Source organism: Gorilla gorilla, chromosome 11, assembly GCF_029281585.2.
Source record: "Gorilla gorilla gorilla isolate KB3781 chromosome 11, NHGRI_mGorGor1-v2.1_pri, whole genome shotgun sequence".
NCBI lineage: Eukaryota > Metazoa > Chordata > Mammalia > Primates > Hominidae > Gorilla > Gorilla gorilla.
In genome coordinates, this window is record NC_073235.2 from 132,918,599 (window position 1) to 132,930,944 (window position 12,346).

A 12,346-nucleotide genomic window follows, 5' to 3' on the forward strand; every position below is an offset into this window, starting at 1 on the left:
TGCCTTCCAGCTGTCCTTGTCTGAACTAGTGGTTAAAATCTTGGGCCCTGGTATTGGGAGACCCAAGTAGGACTCTTGCTCTGCTTCTTAACCAACAAGTAATTTTGGGAAGATTACCTCTGGGCTTTAATTTCTCTGTCAGTCAAATGGGGTTAAAAATGACTTCAAAGGGTTGTTTTAAAGATGATATGAGATAATCAAATAAAGTGTTTGCGATAAGGCACCAAAAAAAGATACTTATTATTATCCGTCCATATTCATTTTTCTTCCTCCCTGGCTCTCCTTGTCCTTCCACCAGACCTGATCTCTGTAACTTTGCATTTCTGTCACCTTATGCATTCCCTATAGATTTTCCAGTATGCCAAATTGTATGATTTTTTTCCAAATTCATAGATCACGTAAGAAATGTTTATGTCCTCTAGAAGTTCATCTTAGAGAGTTGGGATCAGCTTTAGCAAGGGGCTGCTCCTGCAGCTGTACCAATGAGAGAATATGGTCCATTCCTCCCCAGAGAGAAAGCGGGGGATTAACGTGCATATTCCACAGGGCTAGAAGTAAACCCAGACTTTTACCACAGCAACTTTTTAAATGCAAAAAGCACTTGAGAAATCTCATTACCACGTTTGAAGCTTCTGTAAATCATCACCAGATTGGGATATTCACGCAGGTTAATTTGACTGAACAATGTCACCAGAAGAGACAGGTTAAAAGTCCTCTCCAGTTGGGTGAGAATGTTGTGCACCACTCTGGATACAGGGATCAAATTTCTACAGGCTTCCAGAGATTCCTTTAAAAATGGAGTGAAGGTTTTTATAAATGACTATAAAATTGAATGGGAAGTTATACATTTATGGTTTTCTAAGTTTTAAGAAAGCTACCTTACTCTTTTAAGAAGAAATTCAACATAAAATATATAGTCACATTCTCTAAGGTAGAGCGGTCACAGTTTTACATGCTTATTTTTGAAACTTGACACATATTTGGATGACTAGCAACAAAAATAAATACTTTAGCTTTCTTAAAGTAAGTCTATATTCTGAATCCAACTTTCAGGCACATTTGAGACGAGAGAAATTTGAAGGAAGGAAAGTGGAGTTAAAGGATGCTACTATGTAATTGATTCTTTAAAGCTGTGGGCAGGATACTTCAGCAATGGTTCTAGTGATGGTCACAGAGGCAATTCTGCTGGTTGCTTGTTAGCCTCTGCTCAGTCTCTCTCTGTGTCTCTCAAACTTGAGATAAGCCTGAATGGATTCCAGCCACAGAGAAGTCACCCTGAGAATTTTCCTTGCCTAGAGGATGGACAAAAGGAGAAATACGGCAAGAGAGAACTGATCGCAAATAATTATTGAACATCTACTAGGCTCGGTCAGCGAGTCTTTGGGTACACAGCACTGAATAAGACCAACATGGAGTTGCCTATATTTGGGGGTCAGGGTAGGCACTGTCAAGTGGAGAAGATGAGCATTAATAAACACAAATAAATACCCATTTACAATTGAGAGTAGTGTTACGGAGGGAAAGCATAGATTGCTATGGAACTGAATAACTAAGGGGTCTTCATGAGATGAGTTGGCCAAGGAGATGTCTCTGAGGAGTGCTCTCTGGGCTGTGATCTGAAGAGGGAGTTGGGGCCAACCAGACTAAGACTAAGGGAAGATTATTGGCACTTCCTTGAGTCTAGGGCTCAATTAATGCTTTTAAAAACCAAAATTATATAAAAATAGGTCCACTTTTGTCCACATAGCATATCTCCCAGTGCCTGCCTGTCTCACATCAGAATGCACTGTGAGCAATATAAGCTGTTATAAATTGGGATGATGCCTGTAGTGAGTTGAATGTTGGATGGATATATCTCAGCCAAGATATATCCATCTAGAATCTGTGAATGTGAACTTATTTGGAAAAAGTGTCTTTGCAGTTGTAATTAAATTAAGGATCTTGAGATAAAATCATCTTTGATTAGGGTGACCCTAAATCCAAGTGTCCTCAGAAGATTACGTAGAAGACTCAAAAGAGAGGTGATGTAGAGATGAAAACATATTAGAGTGATGCATCACACTAAGGATTTCCAACAGCCACCAGAAGCTAGGAGATAGGCAGGTATCGGATTCTCCTCAGGGCCTCTAGAAGGAACCAACCCTGTCAACACCTTGATTTTGGACTTCTGGCCTCCACACCTGAGAGAATATATTTCTGTTGTTTTAAGCTACCTGGTTTGTAGTCATTGTTACAGCAGTCCTTATGACACCCTAGAAACCAATATAGCCCCTATGACACCCTCTCTCCTAACCACCCCCACCTTCTGTGATAATGAACATGCCTGGGCTGGGCCTTCCAAACTCTGGAAGCCCTGGTGGTTTGTGGTTTGAGACTTTACTAATCAGGCATATTGGTGGGGGCTGGGCTGCCATGGAAGGGTTCAACATGACTCACCATGTACATTCTCTTAGTGATGATGGAGTTGTCTAGGAGGCCTTCAAAGAAGGGAAATGGCTTGTGTATGGCATAGGCGATCCCCAGCTTCTGGTGCATGAAGTGCTGAAAAAGAGCCTCTTCCATGGCTCTTGTCATGGTGAACATCCTATGGAAAGAGGCATGATAAAAAATAGAAGCAAAGGCTGGGTGCGGTGGCTCATGCCTGTAATCCCGGCACTTTGGGAGGCCGAGGTGGGTGGATCACCTGAGGTCAAGAGATTGAGACTATCCTGGCCAACATGGTGAAACCCTGTCTCTACTAAAAATACAAAAATTAGCTGGGTGTGGTGGCGCACGCCTGTAGTCCCAGCTACTTGGGAGGCTGAGGCGGGAAAATCGCTTGAACCCGGGAGGTGGAGGTTGCAGTGAGCCAAGATTGTGCCACTGCACTCCAGCCTGGGTGACAGAGTGAGACTCCATCTCAAGAAAAAAAAAAAATAGAAGCAAAACCTTGAGGAATGTGGGAAGCTTCTCTCTGCATTAAATGGGCAGATTTAAAGGTAAGCATTCTGGTCCCAAAGGCATCCTTAGTAGCCTGCAAAGCAATGTCTGCCTAAAAGGCTCATGGGTATAGGAAACAATGACAATTCCCAGCAACAATGGAGGCTGAGAGTGACTGAAAATATAATGACAGAATCCCAAGGCGCTGCAGGTAAACATAAGGAAGGTATTAAAAGTAGCTAATATTTATAGAGTGTTTCCTGTGTGCCAGACTTTGTTCTAAGGGTTTCATATGCAGTAACTTATCTGATTTTCATAAAACCCTTGCGAGGTGGTTCCTATGACTGCACCTGTTTATACTATTGAGGAACTGAGACATAGAAAGGTTTAATAACTTGCCCCAGGGTTGCACAACTAGAGAGTGGAAGAGCTGGGAGCAAATCCTGATTCCAGGCTTACAGTGCTAACTATGTGTTCTATGGCCACACTGATCTGGGTTAAACAAGATGACCTGGGCTGCAGCTGAAGCCATTAACTAGCAATGCTCATGCAACAGGGACCACCCTAAAATGGGTAGAGTTCAGCTGGAAACCTGGTAATATTTGGAAACTTTAACGAACCACTCCCAATCTTCAACACAAATGGGCCAAGCATAAATAAAAGCATGAGGGCTGAGAAAGGCATACTTAGTCAAAGTGACTTAACTGACTTGTTCACTGTAACCATTTCATGTCTCAGACATGTTCCTTTTCCCATGCCCATGCAGCATGTATTAAAGATTGGCCATTTATGGACTGTGAGGAGATATCAATAGGTTATAATGGGAAGAAAGTTTACAAATGACATTCTTGACAAATTGTCAAGAAAAGGAAAAGCACTAACAAAACATTCAATCAACTTGAGAGTTTTTAACAAACAGAACAAACATGGATTCCACTTTTCCAACTTCATTTTGTGTTGAACAGAAAAGTAAATTGTAATTAACAACTGTTTCCAGGGATTTAATCCCAGTGGCAGATTAAGCACCCTAGTCTCTTTCTCCTCATTCCCCAATTTTTTTAACTTGGCAGAAAAAAATACTCATGAAAAGAATAATCCGCAATAGCATAGGAAAACAAGAAAAGATGCCATTGAGAGTCTGTGGTGGTGAAGAAGTCTTGGAAGATAGAGAACAGATAGGAGAGAAATCTACTATCCACAATATGCACAGGGGAAGGAGATAGTGCAAAGATCAGTGCAAAGTCAGAGAAAGTCAGAGTAAACATATACTAAGAAGAGGAAGGGGTCTTGGAGGCTCCTTTTAGAACAATTCATTCTACAGCAGCGCTCGGAACAGGAAGTCCAGAGCTTCCTCATTCTTCATCTGTCACGAGTCCCAAAGATGAAAGGGAGGCACAGAGAGGTTTAGTAACTCACCCAAGGTATTCAGTGGCAAAGCAGAGCTTGTCTGACTCTAAAGCCCTGTTTCTTTCTATGCAAGATACTACATCTCATATATGACTGTTCAGATTTTTATTATGTAAAGAGATTTTGCAAACGAATAAGCAAAAGACAAACATCCAACTAGAAAATAAAAAAGCAAAATACATGAACAGAGAGTGATAAAAGAATAAGCCAAATGTGCAATGAATATACGATAAGCATGTTAACTAGCTAGTAGAAAGCATAAAGAAGGCCAGGCATGGTGGCTCATGCCTGTAATCCCAGCACTTTGGGAGGTTGAGGTGGGCGGATCAGCTGAGGTCAGGAGTTCGAGACCAGCCTGGCCAACATGGTGAAACCCTGTCTCTACTAAAAATACAAAAATTAGCTGGGCGTGGTGGTGCACATCTGTAGTCCCAGTTACTCAGGAGGCTGAGGCAGGAGAATCGCTTGAACCTGGGAGGTGGAGGTTGCAGTGATCTGAGATGGTGCCATTGCACTCCAGCCTGGGTGACAGAGCGAGACTCCATCTCAGAAAACAACAACAACAACAACAACAAAAAACAAACAAAAAAAGTGTAAATGAAGACAATTTGATAACATATTTGTCTATCAAATTGGCCAAGATAGAAAATAATAGCAATAATCTCAGACACTGTGAGTGGGAAGGTCAACAGGTCCAAATGTTCTGGAGGCTGATTTAGTAATCAGTGTCAAATGTCCTAAAACATGTGCTCCTTTGAATTTCCACTTCTAATAATTTATTTCAAGGAAATAATCATGTGTTTAGAGAAAATATATAAAAAGTTCATGATACACTAGAGACGAAATTAAATGTACTCTCATTTTTTCTTTTCCACCAGCTTCCCAAGTACCTCTAGTCATTTACACATTGGATAACAGATGAGCCGCCTATTGCGGGCAGTGTAGGATCAGAGCTTAGGTGAGGGTAGAGGGCAAATCTCGGCTCCATTCACAATAACAGGCTGGACTCTATGGCGAAAAAAAGAGGTATCAGTGTTCCCTCCATGTGCCCCCTTTTAACAGTCTCCTAATAAGTACCACATGTCTGAGCTCTGAGAGAGCCTTAGAGTTTAAATAGTTGAACTCCACCCTGCAGCTGCTGCCGGGAAGTTAACTCTAAGAGCTGCAGTCACCAAGAGCGAAGAATAAAGCAGCAAAGACAGAAACTCACCTGGACTTTGAGTTTGTCGTTCCTGCCCCTTTCCAGGGGCTGGGACAGGGATCACTCCTCAAGATTGGGAGACTTACAGGGAGATGCTAGCAGGCAAAACAGGAAGTCTGTGCTTTGACAAACGCAGTAAGGGGCCAGGCTTCCGAGAAAAGAAAAGTGAAAGTTTTCGGAGTTTGCCAAGCCGGAAGCTGAAGGCAGGTCGGTGCCTGCAGTCTCTCTCCACCTCCTCATGGGCACTTGTGAGGCTCCCAGGACGTCTTGGCAGTTGGGGTTTGGGGGAGGGCGTGCTGCCAGTTGGGATCAGCCCAGAGAGAGAGGTATGGGAGGAGGAGGCATAAGGGTACAGCCCCAGCGGCAATAGGAACTGGGAACTCAGCGTCCAAATGCTTCCCTAACCACATCTATTTTCCCATGACTTGTCCTCATTCTGTACATTTTAGGTTGATGAAAATGTTCTCAAATTGGATTGTGGTGACGTTTACATAACTGAATAAATTCACTGGAATTTGTCCAGTGTGTTATCAAACTCTAACAACACACAAAAAAAGAGAATGTGCCAGAAATGCCTAGAACTTGTCAGGATAAGATTATTACATGAAGAAATTGAAATGAAAGGGAACCTGCACATGAACTGGAATTGTGCAGAGGCAGGCAGACCTCCAGGCAGAAAAATGGCTGAGAGCTGGGCAGGTAGTTGGGAGCCAGGAGTCTGAGGCAGAACTGGGACCTGCTGATTCCAGAGAGCAGTAACTCAAGGGCTGGCAGGGACACCCCTTCTCATGGCCCTTTTAAAGATCCCTAATGTACATCGACATGTGGGGCCTATGAAAAATCCTAAACTATTGGCCAGGCACAGTGGCTCATGCCTATAATCCCAGCACTTTATGAGGCCAAGATGGGAGGATTGCTTGAGCCTAGGAGTTTGAGACCAGTCTGGGCAACATAGTGAGACCCCAACTCTACATAAAATAAAAAAATAAAAAATTAACTGGGTGTGGTGGCATGCACCTTGTAGTCCTAGTTACTGAGGAGGCTGAGGCTGGAGACTTGCTTGAACCCAGGAGTTCAAGGCTGCGGTGAGCTATGATTGCACCACTGCACTATAGAAATCTGTGTAACTTTGGGCTAGGCTCGGTGGCTCACGCCTGTAATCCCAGCACTTTGGGAGGCTGAGGTGGGCGGATCACAAGGTCAGGAGTTTGAGACCATCCTGGTCAACATGGTGAAACCCCATCTCTACTAAAAATACAAAAATTAGCCAGATGTGGTGGCGGGAACCTGTAATCCCGGCTACTTGGGAGGCTGAGGCAGGAGAATTGCTTGAACCCAGGAGGTGGAGGTTGCAGTGAGCTGAGATCTCACCACTGCACTCCAGCCTGGGTGACAGAGCAAGACTCCATCTTGAAAAAAAAAAAAAAAAAGAATTCTATGTAACTTTGATTAAATCAATAATTCTCAAATGTATTTGACCCACAAGTTCCCCTACCAGAACATCCACAAACTCCTCAGATAAAAGATGGGAGACATGGATCTAAAGTTTAAGAAGCTTTGAAACCAAGGCTAACTGCATAAGAGCAAGCCCTTCTATGCAGGCACAAACAGCATATCCCACCCTAGTGTGTACAGAATAGCAGACCCGGCCTTGCAGGTAATGGCTGTGGGTGAAACAGGCATGGAAGCCACAGCCAGGAAAAATTCAATGCTAACAGCTGAGGAGAGGGTGCATTGATGCCTCAGCACGCAGTAACATACAGTGCTGTGATGCAGGGGATGGCGGTGGTAAAGGAATTAAGGTTATTTTATGCAAATGTCACATGTCACTTACCTGAAGCCCCTCCCCATCACCTGGAAAGCCCCTTCATGGGCATCTGAGGATCCTGGCAGCAAGAACTTCTTCCTTTAGATCTATTCAGAGATACACCAGGCAAATGCAAAACAAACAAACAAAAGTAAAGCAGGAGTGGGAAAATAAAGTCAATGTCAAATCAGGCAAAAATTGTTACATGAAAAAAAGACAGCTGCGAATGAGGATGAAAGATGTTTATACTAAGCCATATATGCTTGGCTGGGCACAGTGGCTCAGGCCTGTAGCTTAGCTAGCACTTTGGGAAGCTGAGGCAGGCAGATCACTTGAGGCCAGGAATTCAAGACCAGCCTTGCCAACATGGCAAAATCCCGTCTCTACTAAAAACACAAAAAAATTAGCTGGGCGTGGTGGCACATGCCTGTAATCCGAGCTACTCGGGAGGCTGAGGCATGAGAATCGCTTGAACTCAGGAGCTGGAGGTTGCAGTGAGCTGAGACTGCGCCACAGCAGTTCAGCTGAGCAACAGAGTGAGATCCCGCCTCAAAAAAAAAAAAAAAAAAAAAAAAATGCATGCTTGAGAACATGGTAATAATGGGAAAACTTCACCTGTTAATTCACATGCTAGTGATTATGTACTGAGATAAATTATACATAATTCTTTTTAGCTCCATTTTATTGAGGTATAAAATTTATTCATTGTAATGTACATTTTACCAAATGTAGTTACTACACCAGTCAAGATGTAGACCATTTCTAGGCTGGGAGAGTTGCTTGTGCCTATAATCCCAGCATTCTGGAAAGTCAAGGCAGGAGGATCGCTTGAGCCCAGGTGTTTGAGACCAGCCTGGACAACAGAGCAAGACTTCATCTCTACAAAAATACATTTTTTAAAATTAATTGGGCATGTTGGCATACACCTGTGGTCCCCGCTATCAGGGAGACAGAAGTGGGAGAATTGCTTGAGCCCAGGAGGTCCAGTCTCTGGTGAGCAGTGACAGAGTGAGACCCTGTCTCAAAAAAAAAAAAAAAGATACAGACCATTTCTGTTACCCTAGAAAGTTCCCTGTGACCTTTGCAAACAATCCCCTCCTTAAGGCCAGCACCAGGCAACCACTGATCTGCTTTCTATCACCACAGATTAGTTTTGTGTGTATTAAAGTTTTTTTGTTTTTTTTTTATCAATGAAGGCACATGGAATGCATTTTTGGTGTATGGCTTTCTTTTCCTCATCATCATGCTTTTGAGATTCATCCCTGTTGTTGTGGGTCAGTAATTTATTCTTCTTTAGCAGGTATGCTAGCCACCAAGATCTTGCTCATCCTGTCTGATCAGCATGACGTCATCAATCAGTCTGACATTCTTTTTTTTTTTTTTTTGAGACAGAGTCACGGTCTGTCTCTAGGCTAGAGTGCTGTGGCGCAATCTTGGCTCACTGCAACCTCCGCCTCCCAGGTTCAAGTGATTCTCTTTCCTCAGCCTCTTGAGTAGCTGGGACTACAGGCACGCATCACCATACCTGGCTAATTTTTGTATTTTTAGTAGAGATGGGGTTTCACCATGTTGGCCAGGATGGTCTTGATCTCCTGACCTCATGATCTGCCTGCCTCAGCCTCCCGAAGTGCTGGGGTTACAGGCATGAGCCACCATGCCCAGCCCAGTCTGACATTCTATGGGATGTCCAGGTGATCCAGATATCTTTCAACTATATTATGACAAAGGGCAAGTGAGTCAATATAACCTGCCTGGACTGCCTACTTTCTTAACCTAGTCCTCTGGCTTTCCCATACATTCTGTGAGCTACCCAATATAGTTCTAAGAAATTGACTTTTTGCCTGAGTTAGCCAGAGTCGGTTTGGATTACTTTTACTCCCAAATCCTGACTGATAAAAATGTTGGGCACCAGAGGTTGAATTACAGGCAAGAGATATTCAAGGAAATATGATCAATCTGGGATTGGTTATCCGACATAATTGGACATAAAAACAGTGAACATCCCCATTAGCGTTCAGAGTCAGGAATTTGGGAGTCGTGGGCAAATAGGGGTAAGTTGGCAAATTAAATTACAGCACTGGATTGTGATCAAGACTCTATACAATTCATTTCCCCAATTCCAGGTGTCAGATTCTAGCATGCTTAGCAAAATGAAGAGAAATCTTCCAGGTAGAATGAAAGCATTGATTTACCTTTGGGGATTATGACCTACTTGGCCTAAATCTGGATGGGGGAACAGAGCCAGGAGGCAGGCTGGAGCCTTCTGACTCCACAGGTCACGTGGCAGTAAAGGAAGACATTGGGAACCAGAGATGGTCTGATGGTCCTACATATGCCTGGCCCAGGAATCCCTTACCCAGGAGAGGTTCTGTAGTGAGCATAGGGAAAAACAAGACAGTGGGAAATAGAACTGAAATTTCAGGCTATCCTTACCTGGGCTAATGCATGGTGTTGCAAAGTAGGGCTTTCTAATAGTAGCAGCAGTACCCCTGAAGTACCAATCTTACCACCAGTCAGCTGAGGAACACCAATGGCCTTGTACTTATAAGCAAAAGAAGCTGGCACATTTTCAAAAATGTCCAATTCATTGGTGTCCTGGGTCTGCCTACTGCCTAAGGGCAGAGAGAAGAGAGAGAGGGGATGCTGGAGCAGGCGGTATAGTCTGTACCAGGCCTTGTTGGAGCCCCATGGAGACTGGGAGCAGAGGACAGCTGTGTCTAACAGAAGCCCAGCATATTTTTCCTTCTTGTTTTAAAGAGGGAGGGAGAGGGAGGGAGAGAGAGGGAGAGAGAGGGAGACAGAGGAGAGACAGGACAGAGAGAGAGAGAGAGAGGAGAGAGAGAGAGATACTGGAAAAGGTGTCCTCATCAGTGTTCTAGAGTTTGTCTCAACCAGATTGGTGTTTGTTCCTTTGGTAGAAAGAAAGCAGAAGTGTGGAAGGGGTAGAAATTTCTTGCACTCTGTATTTTGCAAACTTATGTATGCAAATTTCCTTGCATATGTGTAATGAACCAGAAAAAGTAGGATTCAGGAGCACATGTTTTGGAAAAATACTGCTTTGCCTCTGGCTTTTCAATCCTCACTACTGTTCTGTCACTGGCCCTGGATTCTACCCATACCCTGGCTCTCATCAGCCCCCTGTCTTTGACCCATTTTTCTGCCTGGATTTCTAGTCCTGTGGTTTTGTTTTTTATATTTGCCCTTTGCTTCCATTTGTTTATCACTCGACTTTATGCTGATATAGTGTGTTTTTGTAAATTGTTTCAAATCCTTTACAGAATGAGGGCTGGGTATAAATGAAAAATTGTGTGCAAACATAAATGTAATACAGCTATCCTCCTGTATCATATTGTCCTTGAAGGTCTAGATAATCTCAGCTCCAAACCCTTTCCCCCTCCAGTGAGAAGGCTGTCACTCTCCTCAAGATTTCAGTGAAATGGTTGAAGCTCATTTTTTTCCCAGTCACCCCTGGCTGCTGTTGTAAAGTGCCCACATATTTGAGAAAACTTAGAATTGCACCTCACTTCTCTGCCCAACCTCAGCACTTGCCTTTGGCTGGAGGAGTTGAGAGAGTTGTCTTTTACTTCTGTCTGCTTTCATGGAGTGCTAAGAGCATCTCCCCCACTTTATAATGCATGCTATTTCAGTTCTCTCTGGCCCCATGTCCGAACACTGGGCCTAAGCCATCCAGCCCAGGCTCACTAAGGTGCATGGCCAGCCCTGGAGCCTGACTGAAGATTTTAAATGTCTGGTCTTCACTTGTCCTTCTCAGCCACCTCAGCAAGGGGTAGGGACAAATACAGAGTTTACTTCCTCCTCATGATGCCACCTTACCTCAAAACAACTTTGATCTGCTTGAGTTGAATGACTTTTCCACCCTCTTTCCTTGGCAGGAACAAGTGACCCTGTCTTCTGTGGCCTCGTGGGGCTGGCTCTGCTCCTCCTCCCTTGACTGAGAGACGTCATGGAGATTGGGTGGAGGGAGGACTGTAGAGTTGGTGCACCCACGTCAGCTAGTTAGGCAATTTCACTTTTCTTTTCCTCTTTGACTGAGCACCGAGGGGCAGTTGGCAGCTTCACCTCAGAGCTGCAGGAAGGAACGGGGCAGTGAAAATCGAATCGGGTGTGATCCTAGGCCAAGCTCATGGCCCAGCAGGGCCAGCAGGGGCAGATGGCAAGTGGAGACAGCAATCTCAACTTCAGGTGGGTCATCGTCTCCTTTCCCGTCTGTCCTTCATCTCTGGTAGGGTTCCCATTCATACTTGTTATTTAATGTCTACCCAGCTTCACTCTACAGGTATACAATAGAATTAGGTTACAAATAAATAACGAGGCAATCAGATTTTTTAAATTGCAGGGATTGGCTGTTGGAGAAACTCAAGGATGCCGTGACTCACATCATCTTCCTATTCTCTTACATCTGCAAATGGCTGGACTGGAGCTGTTTGAACATCATGCCCCTTCTGAGGCTTTGTGTAGGATTGGATGATTCCCCGTGACCTCTGAACCCTCTCTTCTCCCCCAGGCCTCCTTTATCCCCACTCCAAAAGACAACTCTGTCTAAAAAAGATCCTTTTAGAAGAATTAAAATCCAAATGCCTGTCTATTGTCACACTTTCCAGGCTGTGTAGTTGGGGACCGGTTCTGCTCTGAGCCCATCTATGTGGCTCTTAGCCCTAGAATCACTTCAGGACCTCTGAATACTTGGTAGGGGGAAGTGAAAGCAGATGAGACCCAACAAAAAAGGCAAGCAGGTAGAGAGTGAGTGCTGCTTCTGCTTTTTTTATTCTTCTGTTCTGGTATGTTTTACATATCTGGTCAGAGAAGCCTGGAAATCATCTTTAAAAAATGTAAGACAATGAGACCAGCCTGACCAACATGGAGAAACCCTGTCTTTACTAAAAATACAAAATTAGCTGGGTGTGGTGGTGTATGCCTGTAATTCCAGCTACTCAGGAGGCTGAGGCAGGATAATCGCTTGAACCAGGGAGGCAGAGGTTTTGGTGAGCCAA

General features: G+C 44.0%; 2 protein-coding genes across 17 annotated transcripts in view; one reads left to right on the forward strand and one right to left on the reverse strand.

The window, feature by feature from the left end:
- The window catches only part of SP110 (SP110 nuclear body protein), a 54,850-nt gene extending 48,908 nt beyond the window's left edge, over nucleotides 1-5,942 (reverse strand). For 4 of the 5 annotated variants that reach the window (XM_063695268.1, XM_055379713.2, XM_063695267.1 and 1 more), the window contains exons 1-3: nucleotides 5,537-5,772; nucleotides 2,437-2,584; nucleotides 619-787 (exon numbers count right to left, since the gene is read on the reverse strand). In XM_063695268.1, coding sequence (XP_063551338.1) covers nucleotides 619-787; nucleotides 2,437-2,583 — 316 coding nt within the window. In that variant the 5' untranslated portion in view covers nucleotide 2,584; nucleotides 5,537-5,772. Of the gene's footprint in view, nucleotides 1-618; nucleotides 788-2,436; nucleotides 2,585-5,536 lie in introns of all 5 variants that reach the window. The other variant, XM_004033315.5, reaches the window with a different exon arrangement.
- SP140 (SP140 nuclear body protein) overlaps nucleotides 1-12,346 on the forward strand; it is a 188,617-nt gene that overhangs the window by 89,931 nt on the left and 86,340 nt on the right. For 9 of the 12 annotated variants that reach the window (XM_055379686.2, XM_063695263.1, XM_031008426.3 and 6 more), the window contains exon 1: nucleotides 11,404-11,537. In XM_055379686.2, the coding sequence (XP_055235661.1) occupies nucleotides 11,479-11,537 (59 nt within the window). In that variant the 5' untranslated portion in view covers nucleotides 11,404-11,478. Of the gene's footprint in view, nucleotides 1-11,227; nucleotides 11,538-12,346 lie in introns of those variants that run through there. The other 3 variants (XM_063695265.1, XM_063695264.1, XM_055379691.2) reach the window with 2 other exon arrangements.